The following is a 19,725-nucleotide window of genomic DNA, read 5'->3' on the forward strand; positions in this document are numbered from 1 at the left end:
TGATAAAAGCTGCCTACCACCAGTGCTTTTTTCAGGTTGACTCATCCATCTAAGACCTAATCTTACTTTTTAATACTTGAGAATGTTCTAAGTGAATTTCCCAGAGGTTGTTGTTTGACTTCATGTACAAGCTGGATTCTGAGTTGTCTTGGTGGCAATGGTGGATAGATGTTTACTCTCTGGCTGTTTTGTGGTGGGGGTGTCCCTTCAACCTAGATATTCAGAAATGTATAATGTGACACCCCCCCCCCCCATTAATAAGACCTGGTCTTTCAAAAAAAAAAGTGAAACTAATAAATGACCTCTTTTAGCCACCCTGCAGCGACAGCTCAAGACCACCTCTGCCTGCTACACCTACCTCCTCCTCTACTTCAAGAGCCTGATCTACTCCACCATCATCACCATCTATCTGTTTGGGAGACCAGCACTCCGTGGCAATGGGAAGAGTTCCTAGCACATGGTGGTACCAAGGATCCACTTTTCTCCATTGGCTATTGTCGTTAAAAATCTTTCTTTCTTGGTTTGCGTTATTTCAGTTCATACATGCATTTTTCAATTGTGTCATTTCTGCAGAATGGGTTTACAAATCACTGGGCAAACAGAAATTTTCAGTCTGCAGCAAGAACAACTGCCATGATGCAGAGGCGGGGCCATGGGGCATCCACAGTGTCTTCAACACCATTCTCTCCTTAATGTCCACCAGCTCCTCAGCCACCCAGTCCCTGTGCCTGAGTACAGCCAGCATGCAGCTTCTGTCCCTTGGGGCTCTTTAACCAGATAATTGCCAGGAAGACTTTTATTCTGCACATCCAAAGAATAAAAGAATAAAAGAAGCCTTTTATTCTACACATACGCTGCAATCTTTGCTACCTGAATTTTGTACTGTTTTACAAAATAGGCACAATAAAAACAATTAAATGTCTACTTTGGCCTCTGTGCACTTTCACTTGGTGCAACCTGAGAGTCCAAGGTGAGGGACAGCATGACAACTGAGCCTTCCAATTCAGCAGTGATTGTAATAATGGTCAATTCCACATTTCTAATTTTTTCTCTGAGGTAGTCCTTATGATGACTTCTTTGGGGGCACCAGCTGCAAGAGAGCCACAGCCAGTGAAGGTGCCCTGGTATTTCTCCTTCAAAGGTCAGCAGATTCACTCATTTGGTTAAAGACGCTCCAGTGGTGACAGTATAACCTGTCTCATGACTGGTGGGTGTGCTCAGACCTGTCCCAGTGTGTCATGGGCACCACATTCCTGATCTCACAAGAATCCCATGACAGCGGTACTAACACTGGAAAGGTAGGGTGGGGGAGGGGTTAAGTGCTCGGACTCTGAACCCCAAGTGCCTGGATTGAAATCTTTGGTCTATAGCTATTTGAACTCTCTGTGCCATTATTTTCTCATCTGTCAAATGGAGTTACAATGTGTCCTGGTCTCCTGGGGTTGTGTGGATGAGAAGAGTTAATTTTGGGGATACATGGGAGTCCTAAGCAGCATTAGCATCTACTGTTGGCAGCTCTACTTTAGAAATAATAGCTAACACACACCCCCACCCCCCCACACATACAAAAGGTATGTATTAAGATTTATGTGTGATACCACAGTACCATTCACAAAGGTCCCAAATTTACTCAAATGCCCAGTAAGAAACTAAAAAATAATTAAATGATATTATATGATGGAGTAGTATGCATCTACAAAAAATATAGGTTGTCAAAGAAATGTAAAATTAATCAGAAAGTGTTGCTGAAGAACTATGCATGCCAGGACCTTTCTAAAATTCTTTTTTTTTTTAAGATTTTATTTATTTATTTGACAGACAGAGATCATAAGTAGGCAGATAGGCAGAGAGAGAGGAGGAAGCAGGCTCCCCGCTGAGCAGAGAGCCTGATGTGGGGCTCGATCCCAGGACCCTGGGATCATGACCTGAGCCCAAGGCAGAGGCTTTAACCCACTGAGCCACCCAGGCGCCCCCCTTCTAAAATTCTTAAGAGTACAACTTCACATGGTTCCAAAATCAAAACACTCTAAAAATGAAACAGGAAATCTTCCTTCAACCACTGTATCAACCTCCCCAGCACTTACAGGTCACACTTTAATTTCTTGTGCAACCCTCCAATTTTTTATTTATGCAATATGAATGTACATATAAAAAACAAATCCACACAAACTAATTTTCTTCCTTCTAACACAAAGGGAGTATACAACATACAATATTCTGCACTTCTCATTTATGTATCCTTGAGCTCTTTATATGTCAGTATACAGGGACACTTAGCTCCAAATATTTTACAGGTGACTCTAAACTTTCTAAGAGACATTATAAGGTCAGTTCCTTGTGATAGACCAATGGATTATTTCCAATCTTTTACTATTATAAAATATGCTGAAATTATAATATTGCCTTATGTCAATATATGCTTTATGTCTCTATGGACATGTGGACTGGTCATTTTACTAGGTACTGTCAGCTTACCCGATAGAGATGCACCATCATGCATTTCTACCACAATGTAGGCGAATGTCAGGACACTGCTGCCAAACATCAGGATTTTGCTAATCTGACACATGAAAAACAGTATTCCACCATGTTTTGAATTTGTCTCTGATGAAGATAACCATCTTTTCATTTTTTGAGTTTTTTATATTTGTGTGTGCAATATTCATTCAGTCCCTTGACCACAATTTCTATTGAGTAATAATACTAACAAGTATGACACTCATTTGTATGTGTGTGTGTCTCTTCAAACATGAGTATAAAACAAAATGTTCAATGTATGGTCAGTAGATGAACAAAATAACTGGTTGTTTTTCTTCTTTTCTAATGAATCCTTTTAAAGTAGAAGTTTTTATATATTAGAATAAAACAAGACCTCATTTAAAATTCGGAAGGAGGGGCACCTTGGGTGGCTCAATGGGTTGAGCCTCTGCCTTTGGCTCAGGTCATGGTCTCAGGGTCCTGGGATTGAGCCCCGCATCGGGCTCTCTGCTCAGCGGGGAGCCTGCTTCCCCCTCTGTCTCTGTCTGCCTACTTGTGACCCTTCTCTCTGTCAAATAAATAAATAAATAAAATCTTAAAATAAAATAAAATTGGGAAGTTTTTTTTTTGGTTTTGTTTTGTTTTACTTAAAATCAGCTTTATTTTCTGTGAAACAGGTTCTGTTGGAAACCAAGTAGAGGTTCCCATGTGGAAACGTTAAGACCCATCAGATACAAGAAAGTGGAAATTTGGGGCGCCTGGGTGGCTCAGTGGGTTAAGCCGCTGCCTTCGGCTCAGGTCATGATCTCGGAGTCCTGGGATGGAGCCCCGCATCGGGCTCTCTGCTCTCTCGGGGAGCCTGCTTCCTCCTCTCTCTCTGCCTGCCTCTCTGCCTGCTTGTGATCTCTCTGTCAAATAAAAAAAGAAAAAAAAATCTTAAAAAAAAAAAAAAGAAAGTGGAAATTTAATTTTGTTCTATTCATTGATTCTCAAGAATGTGATCAGACTTATTTAGGACAAATGCCTGGCCTCTACTTAGAGATCTGAACCTGTTTCACATGTGGAAAGCACAGACACACAGAGGGGAAACTAACAAATGACCTACAGCTCTGTGAGCTGATGTCACTGCTGGGACTCCTAGGCAGTGTCTCCTGTGGCTTCCAACTCCCTTCCCCAACTGGCCCTGAGCTGCCCTGGACTGGGAAGTGCAGAGAGTGGGAGGGTGGTGGTGCTGGAGATATTATGGGTGGCAGGAGGGCCCTGGTGTGGCGATGGTGTTCTATTTTCTCAGGCTTGTTTTATCTATGCGCTCTCTCAAATGTGGTTGATTCATGGAAAATGCTTGAAGTCAAACCGGTCCCTGCTGGTTGGGGCTCTGCAAGCATTGGCTTTGGGTGTTGTAAGATCAAATAAGGACAGTTAAACCACAACCAACTAGCTCACTTCCTAAAGGCCACAGCTAATAGAAAAAATATATCCATCACACAGGCATGCTCCTGCTGTCAAACATACTCTCAGGCTGTGGGTGAGGGTCCCCTATTTTATACTGAGTTCATTCCAAGTAGCTGCTATGTGAGTTGGGATTGTATGACCAGGACTGTCAAGATGCTGCTCCCTCAGTCCACTCCGATGACACTGTTCTGAAGGAAAGAGCATGCACACTCCTTGTAGTAGCACTAAGTGATTCCCGACATTCCACCAGGATCTGCGCTTTTCCGTGGCAGGTGATTTACTGAGGCTTCCATTTTCAGTCTCATTTTGTCAGTGTAGGCAGGGTAACACGAGATCCTTGCCGTGAAGCTACTAGCACAGGTAGACTGTAGTCGACACAACAGCAGGTGCATCTTTCCTCACAAGAACACAGACATACAGAGGCCTCGAGTTCAACTATGTCACTGGATGTCACAGGCTGAGTCATCTCAGTGCGTTCAGTAGAGTCAGGCTGAGCCAGGCTCCACAGAAGACATGCACATCAGGTAAGTGTGCGGGGGTGGGTGGGGGGACCAGACCTGATCCGACCTGCACAAAGGTCACTTTCTAGCCAAACCAGCCCCAGTCAGTACTCACAACTGAGTTTTTCTTGAAGAACACAATGAATAAGGAAAGAAAACTAAGAGACACAGTGTCTTCGCATGAAGCATTAAGGGAAATATTCATGCTGGAAAGAAAGAGTTCACAATATAATTTAGTTTATTTTAATTCAAATTAGTCACACAAGGAGAATGATGGCAATGATTTCAGACTGTGGATTCAAAATAAGAGTCTCACACTTTTTTGATAAGAAAGATGCTATTTCATAATGAAAACAATACAAAAATGTCTGGTTACCCTATACATGTACTCACATTCCCTCCTGGCCCCCTCTGGTAATTCCAATACTGCAAGCCAAATACATGATGAAAAACAAGAAAAATAAAATGAACCATTTTGATATGTTGGTATTTATTACTTTTTAAAACTGTACAAAGAGCGCATAAGCGTGAGTTAAAAAACACAAGGGAAATGTTGGATGTTAAAAAAGAAATACAAAAGAAATCTGAGACATGAAACAAAAAATTCCAAATTGCGGATCAAATAAAAAGATATTTTGCTTACTAAAAAAGTGTTATTCCAATATATTCAGAAGTCTTTTGATCAGGAATATAGCACAAGACTTTGCTCCCACTATTCATGAACAGATCAGACTCAGTCTCACTGAACACGGGATGGATCATCACATTATCTTACCAGCCACAGGCAGGTCCTAAATGTATGTGATCTGGTACAATGTCTATGAGGTATTACAATAAATAAATTCTTTATTAACTGTTCATTAAAATCAGCAGTGGATGTCACCTTCAACTTTCGATAGCAAGACCCCAGCTCTGGTCCTTTTTTTTTTTTTTTTTTCCTCCAGTGACTTTCAGTGATGAATTTTCACACTTGGAATAAAAGAGAAGAAAAATATTTGAGCTGCAGTGTTACAAAGTAAAGCGCTACGCTTTGCCTTATGTTTTTATGAGAAAGTCTGTGTGCTGAAGACGGGCTGTTACAGACACAAAAAGACCTGGGTGTGGCCACACAAGAATTTATCATAAGGCATATTAAAGCTTTACTATTCACAGGGCCCCATCTCAGCTGCGTCTCAACCACAGATGCAGAAAGCATGTCTCGAGCATATGGGGGCGCTGGGGGTGGAGAAACAGGGTCCACTCACTGGCCCAGGCTGCTCTGTAGCCGGTCCCCACCTGTCCCCGCTGCTCGGCAGCTCCGAGTCAGCCACCACTTTCTTCTGTCCTTACAAAATTGGGCAGAGCTGCTGCTACTACAGTTCACTTTGTGTTTATTTGCTGGCATTTCTGAGGCGGAAGTGATTCCCTTTGATGATCTGAACAACAGGCCCCACCTTGAGGCCCATCACCTCCTGCTCTGATTGGACCACACGTTTTCATCTTAGAAGCTCCACAGCATGTGGGGGACATCGGGATGCAGGGCCCAGGAGGACCCTGGTACCAGACTGGGCGGGCCTGAGTCCCAGCTCTGCCCCTTGCCTGCTGTGCTGCCTGGGATGGTCACTCACCATTCTAGGCCCACAGGCTCAGATGTAGACAGACACTTGGTCCCCACATCCCATCCCAACTGCTACCCTTACACAGTTATTAGGGCCTGTAACTGAACAGCATCTGACATGGAGACATGCTGGCTAAGTAAACAATAATGAACTCGTCCTTTTTCTGTAGAAATGTAGATGGTAACTACACTAGTTAGATGGCGATCACACTGTAGTGATTTGTACCATATACAAATACCAAATTCTAATGTTATACACCTGAAACTTACCTGTTATATGCCAATTTTACCTCAAAAAAAAATTTGAACTCTGAGGTATTTTTTATACTTTACAAATTCACATCTATGCAAAAGAATGTTAAATTTTACATGAATAAAATTACAAATTCATGTGACTAGGATAAATCTGACTATATATTTGTACTCATATTATTGAATTTGACCTTGAAAGTACCCAAAGAAATGATCCAGTTTTTTGTTACACTTCTACTTTCAAACACTTACTTTAACAAAAGTAGTACTCATAGTTCCAAAAGTGGTTTTTCGCTGTCCTGTTTTTCTTCAGCTTCTTCCTCAGATCCTAAAAGGTAGGGAAAAGGGAAGGAGAGAAAAAAATGGTGAACCTTATATCGTTCATAAATTCGAGCCCACCATTTCACTCTGGAATTATTTTGTTTAGGAAGTATGTCTAACGAAGTGATATTTGTTTTTCATTAAGTAGATTTTGCTAAAAATGAGGGAAAAAAATCTAGACGCCTGAGGCTAGAAGAAAAGTTTAAAAATTATTTTATTTCCACAAAATATTTCATATCCACTTGCATTTATGTAGTTCATTACAGCATGGAAAATGCACATTTTATAAAGTAAGAGCAAATACATAATGAAAAGAACTATATCCAATAGGATCATAATTACAAAAATAAAAACCCAAGTACACATGTGCCAATCAGAAAGCCTACAAGAAAATAACCAGAGGACAAAATCATTTCTGGATATTCCAAAACGTGTACAACAAACTGACTTTGTAATTTTTAAATTATATATATATTTTAAAAAGGGTCTAAATAAATACCTTTATTTACACCTTTTATACCCATAATAATAAATTATGTGGAATTACAAACACAAAACCAGCAGAAGGACAAACTGCTGTCTACACTGATGTGGCACAGAGTGAAGGACAGGTTCTGTGATTGCTGTTCTGTGCACATTTTTATAAAAGCATGTGATACTCTCACAGTCAGGGAAGGAACACAAAAAGGGATCCGTGGAAAGACAAGCAGCAGGTGAGGGACAGAGCCGACTCACACACAAAGGAGCAGCCTGCCTCACTGTTGCTTTCCTCTGGTCAGATACCACACCTCAAACAGCACATTTCTGCTTCTGAGAATGTTTGCCTCATTAGAGCCAAGAACTAATTTGGTACAAGAGAACAGTTATAGCAGAGAATCTTAAGAAAAAATTGTACCCTATGTCTTAACCTCATAAATGTCACACGGCTCAGGTTAAGCTTGTGGTAACATTCATAGATGAAGGTATAGGGGTTGGAAGGCTTCACTTTTCATCCTATTGAATTGCTGCAAATCACAGTCACCCTGGGGCAGACTAAATGCCTTCTCACTTTGAAATGAGTCTAAGGCAGATTGTCATACCAAGTCTTCCTGCTTCTGGACTTAACTGTCCACCTGTCAGACAAATGGCACTTGAGCCACAAGAGCTGACATGTCTGGTAATTATTTGGGAGTCCTAAATAAAGCCAAACTTTTAATTAAAACACAGAATATGTATGTTTTACAAAATTTAAAAATAAATGCTAGCAAGGCCATCTTGTTATGGTCAAGTGAAGTTAACAAATCTCCTTGAAAAGCAACTATAAAACTGGACTCGATGGGGGCACCTGGGTGGCTCAGTGGGTTAAAGCCTCTGCCTTCGGCTCAGGTCATGGTCCCAGTGTCCTGGGATCGAGCCCCACATCGGGCTCTGTGCTCTGCAGGGAGCCTGCTTCCCCCTCTCTCTCTATCTGTCTGCCTCTCTGCCTACTTGTGATCTCTGTCAAATAAATAAATAAAATCTTAAAAAAAAAAAACTGGACTCGATGAACAAAATTAACCATTTCAGCAGTTGGGCAATGTCCAAAATACACAACAATCAGAAGTGATTTTGCTTGAAAAACTGCAGATCGGAAACAACAGTAGTGCTCTTGCCTGGAGCTGAGCCCATTCCTCACCACCTCCCAATACCCAGCTCCACGGGCATGAAGACTTTTCTAAGACAGGATGGCCCATGAGGACTAGCAGTATAATTACACAGTGTAAGGAGCTGGGTTAATCTGGGAAGGCAGCGATGCGAAGGTGAGCTGACAAGCTGTGTGGTGTGCAAGCAGGAAGGCCAGGGGCTCTGCTGGTCTGCGGTTGGGGTCATGACTGCAGCAAGCATGTGCTCGGCTGAAGCTGTGTGTGTGCTTAGAGAGACTCAAAAGAGCCCAAACCAGCCGCACACTTCCTGCTCGACCCTGAGGCTTTGGATATATTGCAGAGGAGATGTGAAAGACTCGGCAAATAGTACAAGTAGAGGAAAACTTGAAATTCCCTAAAATCTGAATATGCTACTCAATATAAACACATAACTATCTGTCAGAGGATGGAGGTCTTTATTTAAATTTCCAGTATGATTAATGTATACTGCTATATTTGTTTCAGATGTACAATATAGTGATTCACCAATCCCAAACATTACTCAATGTTTATCCCAATAAATGTACTCTTAATCCCGTTCACCTATTTCACCTATCTGCCTATCTACCTCCCACTCTGGTAAAAAGTTTGTTTTCTATATTTAAAAGTCTGTTTTTTTGTCTTTTTTTCTTTCTTATGTTCTACAAATGAGTGAAACCATATGGTATTTGTCTTTTTCAAACTAATTTACTTCACGTAACAGAGGCTGGAAGTCTTATCAAGGTGCCTGAGCACAACCTCCACCCAGTCACTGGCTATGACTAAACCACGTAGACACAGAGGTGGTCCCTGGGGAGCTAGGCTTAAAAATAACGGACTAGAGCCACTGAGAGACACAAACTACAGGGGACATAATTTCACAGATTTGCCCTAAGCAATTTTTTAAGCAAAAGAAGAACAATAAAGGCAACCTTTTGGGGAAAAAAGTCAGACTCTAGAGTTGCTACAATGTTTTTTCCACAAAATATTTTTCAATTAAAAAAAAATAAAAGAAAAAGAAAGGCAAAGAATCAACAATTAGGTGGTGGAAACCCTGACAATTCAATAGAAACTGTCTCTGAGTGTGTCCAGGTTTTTTATTTAGCAGACAAAGACTTCAAAGCAGCTATTATAAATATGTTCAAGAAAATATGGAAAGCCATGTTTAAAGAAGTAAAGTATGATAATAATAAATGAACACACAGATATTCTAAAGGATGCAATAAATTATAAAAAAGAAAAGATTCTTTAGAAGTAAAATGTAGAATAGAAAAATATAATAATTTAAGTAAAGTATTCTCTAGAGGAGTTTAAGAAAATATTCAAATTGGCAGAAGAAATAATCTGTGAACCTGAAGATAGCACTGTATATTATCCAAGCTGAGTAACAGAGGAAAAGACTGAAGAAAAAATGAACCGAGCTCAGAGGCCAATGAGATAGCATTAATGGAATGGGACTCCCAGATAGAGCAGAAGAAAAAAAAGAACAGGAAAAATGTTTGAAGAAACAATGGCCCAAACTCCCTTATGGCTAACACATCCAATATTATTGAGAAATATTAATCTATAAGTCTAATAAAGTAAAGGAATACCAATTAATATATATACAAATATATTCACCTAATAGGCAACCTTCTGAAAGCCAAGAGTGCATGAAAATAAATACATAATACATCAAATCTCATAAGAGGTTGCTAAATGTCTAGAAGAAAATTAATAGTTTTAAATACCTACATTAGAAAAGAAGAAAAATGTAAACTCCAACATGGAAGAGAAGAGCAAGCTAAACCCTCCTAAACACAGTAAGGGTAATAAAAACTGGAACGGAAATAACTGAAGTAGAATGCAGAAAAACAAGAGAGAAATACCAATGTAAACCAGCTGGTTTTTTGAAAATACTTGAAAATATCAGTAAGTTTGATAAACCTTAACCTAGAGTTACAAAGAGGGAAGGAGAGAAGACACAAATTACCAAAACTAGGAAAAAAGAACATCACTACCAATTCTGCAGAAATTAAAATATTAGGAATATTAAATAAATTATTAATTAAATATTAAATATTAGGAATGATTAATTAGGTAGGAATAATTAAATAATTAGGAATTAAAATATTAGGAATAATTTATGTCAACAACTAGGTAATTTAGAAAAAATTATGAATTCCTATAAATTCAAAATTATCAAAGACTCCAGAAGAAATAAAAAATCTCAATACATCTATATATAAAAGGTAAAGAAACTGAATGAGTAATTAGAAGTCTTCTCACAAAGGTAACTCTTGTTCCAGATGGTTTCACTGATGAATCTATCAAACACTTAAAAGAGAAATAATATTAATCACTCATAGGAAGAATTCATTCAGAAAATAGTATGTTTGGAAAGACTTTCTAATGTATTCTATGAGGTCAGTATATTAAAGGTAAGGACATAACAAGAGAATTATAGACCAAAAGGTAAAATATCATGAGCATATGTTTTATATATACACATAGGTACAAACATTCTCAGGAAAATATTAGCAAATCAAATCCAGAAAACTACTACTGGATTATACAACATGACCAAGTCGGATTTATCCTTTATATATAAACAGTTGATGTGATATACAGATAGTACTTAATGTGCGTCATCATATCAACTGAATATAGGATAAAAACCATCATTCAACAGATGCATATAAAGCAGGTGAAACGTTTAATGTTTATTCATGAGGAAAACTCTCACACTAAGAATAAAAGCAAACTTCTTCAACCTGATCACGGGAATCTGTGAAAACCCACAGCTGACATCATACTTAAAGCTAATACTTAAAGCTGAAAGACTGACCACGTCCCCCCCCAAAGACCAGGAACAAGACAGGGTGTGTGGTCTTGATATTTCTATTTTACACGGTACTACGGTTCTAGACAGTGCGGCTAGAAAAAAAAATAAAATATATTTAACAGAAGAAAATTAAAAGTAAAAAAGTCTTTAACCACAGATGACATGATCTTGTATGTAGATAACACCATGGAATCTACATGTACACAAAACCAAAATTAGAACTCATGAACAAGCTTAGCATTGTCACAAGGTACACATTCCATATACAAAATATCAGTTAGATTTTTATATACTAGCATGGAAAACTGAAAATGAAATTAAGGAAACAATTCCATTTACTATAGAACTAAAAAGTATAAAACGCTTAGGAATTACCTTAACAAAAGAAAAGCAAAACTTATATGCTGAAAATTACAAAACAATGCAGAGAAAAATTAAAGGATATCTAAATAAATCCAGAGAGGGTCCATGTTCATGGATCAGAAGATTCAATATTGTGACGCCATTTCTTCCCAAATCATCTATAAATCCAATGTAGTAGGCTTTACTCACAAAAATTAACAAGCTCAACCCAAAATTGACATGAAGACCCAAAAGACCTAGAATAGACAAAATAATGTTGAAAAAGAACAAAGTTGGAGAACTGATGTGGTCACCCTACAGAAGCAGTTGGGGGGCACACCCAAAATTTGATTTGGATGATGAGTCTGATGATGCTGCACACACAGAGGGTGCGGAAAGCTTCGTCACTGACACATGAGGTCCTGTGGACAGCACGGCGGGCCTTTCAAGCACAGGCTTGCAGCACCTGATTTCAAAGCTACAGAAAGATTAAGTTACAGAGTAAGGCCAATGCAAAGAGAGCATACAGGTCAGTGAAAGAGAACTGAGAGTCCAGAAATAAACCCTTATATTTATGGTTAAATGGTTTTTGACAGATGTGCTGAGTTAATTCGGTGCAGGAAGGGAAAGTCTGTTCAACAAATTGTACTGCCACAACCAGATATTTGGAAGGCAGAAGAATAAACTTAATTCCCTACCTTTTCCATACATGAAAATTAATTCACAATGGACCATAAACTTAGTGGAAGAGCTAACACTATAAAATATTCTAGAAGAAAACATAGGAAGGATACAAGACTAAGGCAAGGAGTTCTTAGATATGGCTGCAAACACATTATCCATAAAAGAATATATTCTGATAAACTGGACTTCATCAAAATCAAAACATGTGCTTCAAAAGGTTCCATGAAGAAGATGAAAAGTCTACAGCCGGCGAAAGAAATACTTGTACATCACTGAAAGGACTTTTATCCGAAAAAGGACTTTTATCTATTTTATCTAGAATTTCTAAGGAACTTCTACAATTCAATAAGGAGACACACAACATAACTTAAAAAAAAATAAAGGTGGTAAAATAGACTTTCTCCAAAGAAGACATAGGACTAATTAATAACTTCATAAAAAGGTTCTCAAGGTCATCCATTAGTCCTTAGGGGCAAATGAAAACCACAAGGAAAGAGCACTTCAGACCTGCTCGAATAACCATAATCAAAAAGCCCCTGCCAGGTATGGAAGAGTACATGGAAAAACAAAGCCTTACACACTGCTAAAGGGAACGTGACATGGTACAGCACTTTGGAGAACACTTTAGCAATCACTTGAAAAGTTCAACAGAAACTCGTCCTAAGATTCAAATCAAAACCACATTGAGATACCACCTTACACCAGTTAGAATGGCCAAAATTAACAAGACAGTAAACAAGTGTTGGAGGGGATCTGGAGAAAGGGGAACCCTCTTACACTGTTGGTGGGAATGCAAGTTGGTGCAGCCACTTTGGAAAACAGGGTGGAGATTCCTTAAGAAATGAAAAATAGAGCTTCCCTATGACCCAGCAATTGCACTACTGGGTATTTACCCCAAAGATACAGATGTAGTGAAAAGAAGGGCCATCTGTGCCCCAATGTTTAGAGCAGCAATGGCCATGGTCGCCAAACTGTGGAAAGAACCAAGATGCCCTTCAACGGACGAATGGATAAAGAAGATATGATCCATATACACTATGGAGTATTATGCCTCCATCAAAAGGATGAATACCCAACTTCTGTATCAACCTAGATGGGACTGGAGGAGATTATGCTGAGAGAAATAAGTCAAGCAGAAAGAATCAATTATCATATGGTTTCGCTTATTTGTGGAGCATAAGGAATATCAGGGAGAACACGGGAAGATGGAGAGGAGAAGGGAGTTGGAGGAAATTGGAGGGGGAGACGAACCATGAGAGACTATGGACTCTGAGGAACTAACTGAGAGTTCTGGAGGGGAGGAGGTTAGGAATTTGGGTGAGCCTGGTGGTGGGTATTGTGGGGAGGGCATGTATTGCATGGAGCACTGGGTGTGGTGCATAAACAATGAATTCTGGAACACTGAAAAGAAATTTAAAAAATAAATTAAAAAAAAAAAAAAGGAAAAGAAACTCGCCCTAATACCCAGTGAGTCCTCTCCTAGGAATCTAAGAAAAATAAAAGCAAATGTCCCCAGAAAGACATGCACATAAAAGTTCGTAACACGATTAGTCATGATAGCAAACATAGCCAACAATTCCAATGTCTAACTACTGATAAAGAAAAGACTGTATGTCCCTAAAATGGAATAGTATCAAGTCACATAAAGGAATGAACTACTTATACATGCCACACCATGAATGGCTGTCAAGAATATTATACTAAGTAAAAGAAGCCACATGCAAAAATTACATATTCTATGATATTGATGTTAATTGTCCAAAGGGGCATATTTTCAAGACAGAAAGTAGATCAGCGGTTTATCTAGGACTGGAAGTAGGAGTGAGGGTTAGTTAAAAAATATTTTTGGGGGACGCCTGGGTGGCTCAGTTGGTTAAGCAACTGCCTTCGGCTCAGGTCATGATCCCAGCGTCCTGGGATCGAGTCCCACATCGGGCTCCTTGCTCAGTGGGGAGCCTGCTTCTCCCTCTGCCTCTGCCTACCACTCTGTCTGCCTGTGCTCATGCTCTCTCTCTCTCTCTCTAACAAATAAATAAATAAAATCTTTAAAAATATATATATTTTTGGATGATAAAAGTGCTCTAAAATTATACTGTGATATTGGCTTAAAAGTATAAATTTACTAAAAATCATGCAATTGCATATTTACAATGGATCAATTTTATGTTTTCCAAATTATAACTCATTAAAGCTACTCTTTTTTGGGGGGGGCACCTGGGTGGCTCAGTGGGTTAAAGCCGCTGCCTTCGGCTCAGGTCATGATCTCAGGGTCCTGGGATCGAGCCCCGCATCGGGCTCTCTGCTCAGCAGGGAGCCTGCTTCCCTCTCTCTCTCTCTCTGCCTGCCTCTCTGCCTACTTGTGATCTCTACCTGTCAAATAAATAAATAAATAAAATCTTTAAAAAAAAAAAAAGCTACTCTTTTTTTTAAATCAAGGTTAGACGGTATCTTCAGCGGTGATGTTTTAATACACTTAAACTTTTTAATAAAAAGTAGAAAAACTATGTTTCAAATCTGTTGATTACACATTGAGTGACTATAGAATTGATCATCTAAACGAGAACATTTCCAATAGATCAAAGGAGTTCTAATAATAACTACATGGAACCACAGGTGTCAGCCAAGACTGTCCAGGGCAAACCAGCATGTATGCCTGGTTGCTATTAGAAAGTGTAAAATTATAATTACAGTGTCTTTCTCTAGATTTGCTTACCACAGATTGTATTATGCAACTGAACTATTCTTCAAATTAAGTCTTTTGATGATTTACGAGGTGGCTAACTTTTTCTCAGCATCACAACCGGTTCCCTTTTTTTCAGCTGTCTGACTCCACATAACACCTTCAGCCCAACTGTCTGACAGAGGATTGTGGTTCCTTGTTCCTTCCAGTGAATACACAGAGAAGCAGGACACAGACCAATACGCAAACCGGCAAACACACCGCAGTTATAACCCTTCAAAGTACATCTAACAAAAGGTGCTAATTTTCCAAATCTCTATGATAATAAAACTCAACCATCCCTTTACAAGGAAAAGTGCTAACATCTTAATTTTTGGTGACTTTGATTTCTTTCTCTTCTCATCCATTCCTTCCACAGCTATCCATCTACTCTGTGCCGTTGCCTCACTAGGTGCTAGAGAAAGAAAGTCAGGAGAAGGCCAGCAGTCCCCAGACGCCCTCTCCTCCACCAGGGGCCCATCAGAGCTGGATCCGTCCCAGAGCAGCAGGAGCCCAGATGTCCTGTTTCATTTGTAGCCACTGGTCAAAAAAGCCCACAGTGCTTTAGAGTAGAATCTTATGTTCTAGGAACCTTATTCCAATAATAGTTTTAATTTTAATAACTTCCTAACTTGATGGTCAGACAATGAAAATATAATACAGTAAAGTCAGTCACTTTGAACATTCCTTCTCTGCCTGCTACTCACCTGCATTTTGTCTTGAACAAAGCACAACACCCTGACACTGTTTGTTCTAGCTCAGCAACTTGATCCAACAAAATGGTAATGCTGCCAACCACCACTAGGTGGGGGTAAAAGTCAGAGGCAGGAAGACAACCATAGATTCAGAACTAGAAAGCTTGATGAAGAATGTCTAAGTGGTATTCCTCCTGTTACTATTCTGGTCCTCTGAACTTCTAACTAAGTAAATACATTACTACTAAAAACGTTTATTACTCTTAGAAAACGAAAATCTATATGAAAGCATGAACAACAATGTAAACTTCCTTTTTTCAAAAGGAGTCCTATGACCAAAAAAAAAAAAAAAACCTCAAGGAAATAATTCTCTTATGAGGTAAGCAGAAGTTTAACACTTATTTCAGTTACTGTTGGCTGAAAAATAGATCTTCTGCTAGCTCATATCTGTATCTTATCTAACTCTGTGCTTTCATGGTTTAATCTGCTTTTAGATCCAATAGCAAGAGTCCAGAATATCAAGTTACTTAGGGTTTCCTTGACTCACTATCCCATTGCCATCCCTCTGATCTTTGAGTCTTTCTGCCTGGAATCTGCTTTACCATCGTGTATGTGTGTTTCTTTACTTACTTAGGGTCAATGCTGGGAATAACATAACGCGGTCTCTAACTCAGGTTTCTAGCCCAGTGGTGGAAACAGTCCAGGTCAGTGCTGAGGGCAGTGCAGCCAGCACACATGACAACGTTGGGGAGAGTTCCTAAGGAAATGCAGAGAACACCTCCCAGCAGCCAGGGGATGGGGGTGGGGTGGGAGAAGGCTTCTCTCCTGGGAGTGGAGAGTAGGACTGCAGAGCAACAGTGTGAAAGATAGAGAAAGCACGCTGCCGAATGGCCTGAAGGTTTAGGCACACAAGGTCTTTAGCAAAGTTCAGAAGAGAACACAAGGAGATGCTACGGGGAGGTTGGACAACTGTAAGTGAGGTCAAATGGTGCTTGCTGCCAGACCAAGGACCCATCACTTCCTTTATCCTTTTTGCCACTGAAGGATTTTGAACAGAAGAAGATGGGAACAATGCAGCCTTTCCATAAATACTGAGAGGCCCCACATGGATTAGCTGTGAGCGTGGACTCCAGCACTGAGCCAGGGCTCAAATGTGAGCTCCCCTTTTCACTCTTTATATGGCCTTGCACAATTACTCCCTTCCCTGTGCCTCAATCTGCTCATCTCTGAAATAGGCTCCTAGAATGGATTGAGGAACTCATGGAACAGTGCAGTGTTCTATGTCCCAAGGTGCTCTGGTGGGGCGGGGAGAGGCTGACTGAGGCAGCGAGACAGGAGCTGGTGCAGGAACCACAGCAGGAAGAGCTGAATGGAAGGTGGGGGAGACAGGACGTGGAACAAAGCAGGAGACACAGGAGGCAGGAACACAGAGGATGGAAATGGCAGGTGACCAATGGGATGGAGGCCTGAGAAAGGGCAGCTCCCCAGGGAGGCTCTGGTCTCTGTCATGGGCAACCTGGAGGACAGCGCTCCCTCCTCACACAGCGGGTGCTGGAGGATGGTCAGGTGAGGGGATGACAGGGAGTAGGAGAGCATCAAGACCCCTTCCCCTGCTCTGTCTTCTGAGATGCAGATCGCACGTCACAGGGTCTGTGGCCCTTGGTTACATTTATTTTATACTCTGGGTCTCACCACAGGTCCCATAGCAAGTCCATGTCTCAATGCCTGCTGTGTTCAAGTCTGCTCAGGTTCTAAGAGTAGAGGGGGGGAAAGGAAAAGGAGGGAGGGCCAAGCTATTGAGTGATGGATGAAAACACAAATGATAATCACATTATTTTACCTGCTTCAGATTCAGGAGGAGAATAAAACTGACCATCGGAAAGACCGCCAGGTATAAGCGCTGCTCTCTCTGAAGCATCCTGAACTATCAGGAGTCCTGGAGAAGAAGAAATTCAGTTGCTGGGATGATGGCACAATTCTGGGAGCTTCTTGGTAAGGTTAACCAAAAAAAAAAAAATGCTGTTATCATTATATTAAAAAGAAGTCTTAGCAAAAAGCTAAGCTTTGTTCAAATCATGACTACCATAATCTTCCTTCTAGCCTGCTCCCTAACCACTCTGAGGAGACTAACCTGGGGAAACACTTACTGTTTTCCTCTTCTGCCTCTTGAGGTAAGACTTTGAAATCCAGGAACCACGTCTCAATCCAGGCAAGGAGAAATGAAATGATGGGCAGCACGTAGCCGAAAGCCCCTTGGGAGAAAAGCTGGAAGGACAGACGTGACGAGGAGAGGGACATGCAGTTACCGGGAGCTCACACTGGAAAACGAGGCTTCGCCATTATAGACGATAATTGTAAGAAAACGTGGGAGGCTGTACCTTTGAGAGGATCACTTTTGCGAGTAAAAAGGCACTGGTCACTGCTGTTGTCAACTGAAAGACACATAATCCAGCACCATTTGAATTAGACATTTGACGTTGGGAAGGCAGCTGCTCCCAAGACACCTGTCTGAGCAAGAAGCTTCTAATGCCTGGAAAAGCTCTGCCAGGCCTGGCTCCTGCCCACATCACTCTGTCTCCAGCTCCTGAACACACACTGGGCCTACGTGGGCTTCTCCGTGGTGTCCCATCCCTTCCTGGCTGCTGGTGCTCTCCCTCCTCCCAGGGTCTAGCAGGCTAGTGTGTTGGCAAACTAAGTTTTGTCCCTGACAAGGTGCAACAGGCAAAGGCAGTCTCCCCACAGAAGGGACCCCTGAAATGCAGAGGCGGCGTTCCCCCTACTGGTTGGGGACCCAGAGATCATCCCACAGGACCTGGGCCTTGTCTCTATCCACCACCTAGGATTCCTAGTAACAGGAGAGCTTCCTGGAGTGATGCCAACAGTAGCCCGACTCATAGCATGGGGGTCGGGGGACATCGAATGTGAAGCTCTGTACGTATTAACACAGCTGCAGAGTCAGTATTTGTTAGCAATTCACAGCGTGTGTACATACACACACACACACGCACACACACACCCCAGTCAAAGTAAGCTATCTGGAAGAGGAGGCATTTTACATTCCGACACTCATTAACTTTATAGGCTGACATTTAGTACCTTTTCAGGTACTAGGTGAGTCCTCCTTCCAGCTGCCTGATCCCTCACTGCAAATGTTTTTAAAACAAAAAATCAAAAATAATCAAATGGATGTGCTAATCATGATTCATCGCTTCATAACTTGGTTTAGATATTGAAAATACTTGTGATGCCTGAGTGACTCAGTCAGTTAAGTGTCTGCCTTTGGCTCAGTTATATCCCAGGGTCCTGGGATCAAGCCCCGCACTGGGCTCCCTGCTCAGTGGGGAGTCTGCTTCTCCCTCTCACTCTGCCTGCTGCTCCTCCTGCTGTGTGTTCTCTCTCTCTTCCTTTCTGATAAATAAAATCTTCAAAAAAATTTTAAAAATTTAAAATAGATATTGAACATACTTCCTAAAAAGCTCAGACTTTCACTGAAAGTCACTCTCTCCTCTGAACCAAATACTGAGACTGACAGTCTGACAAACACTAGTGTACATTAAGGAGATCTGGAGTAGAACGTTTTAAATGGGACGGCTGTAGAAAACTGGGAACGGACAATTACAGCAGTTTATCATCAGCAAAAATGTATTCAGGAAAGGGAATCAAGTCTGGCTAATACTGTCAGCCTACAGCTGAGACACATTAGCATGGGGCTCAGCTGATGGTCTGATGTCAGTCCTATGATACTGTGGGTGCTCGGGAGAGACGCCCCAGGCCAGTGCAGCTCCTGGTGGACTGTGTCTTAGAAGGGAGTCTGTCCCCAGCTGGGCAAGCCATGCGGGCCCCCACACACACCCCAAGGCCTCACTCCAGGAGCAGGACTACAGGCACTCCTAAGCAGGTCTCTCCAGCTGGGGGAGTTCAGCATTCCTCCCCATACACCTGCCTTATCAGAGTGCTCCAAAGGGTGAGTATTCAGACATCTGTGAAAATGACAAAAATAATTGAGGCCGAATGGCTTATAATTCTTCTTTTAACCAGTTAATATTTACTGACAGTAAAGAGCAGGTGCCAAGCTCCATGCCAGATGCAAGAAACAGAGACGAGCAAAAACACCACTGCCTTCGGGGTAGCTCAGTCAGTTAAGTGTCGGACCCTTGGTTTCAGCTCAGGTCCTGAGCTCAGGGTTGAGAGATCAAGACCCGCATCCAGCTCCGCGCTCAA

General features: G+C 41.1%; 1 protein-coding gene across 4 annotated transcripts in view; it reads right to left on the reverse strand.

Moving 5' to 3' along the window:
• Positions 1-4,903: 4,903 nt before the first annotated feature.
• STARD3NL (STARD3 N-terminal like) overlaps positions 4,904-19,725 on the reverse strand; it is a 55,131-nt gene continuing 40,309 nt past the window's right edge. For all 4 annotated transcript variants that reach the window (XM_047694494.1, XM_047694495.1, XM_047694497.1 and 1 more), the window contains 5 exons: positions 17,883-17,936; positions 17,652-17,769; positions 17,345-17,440; positions 6,532-6,607; positions 4,904-5,399 (listed from right to left, as the gene is read on the reverse strand). In XM_047694494.1, the coding sequence (XP_047550450.1) occupies positions 6,549-6,607; positions 17,345-17,440; positions 17,652-17,769; positions 17,883-17,936 (327 nt within the window). In that variant the 3' untranslated portion in view covers positions 4,904-5,399; positions 6,532-6,548. The remainder of the gene's footprint in view (positions 5,400-6,531; positions 6,608-17,344; positions 17,441-17,651; positions 17,770-17,882; positions 17,937-19,725) is intronic.

This window comes from Lutra lutra, chromosome 11 (genome assembly GCF_902655055.1).
Source record: "Lutra lutra chromosome 11, mLutLut1.2, whole genome shotgun sequence".
NCBI classification, from domain to species: Eukaryota; Metazoa; Chordata; class Mammalia; order Carnivora; family Mustelidae; genus Lutra; species Lutra lutra.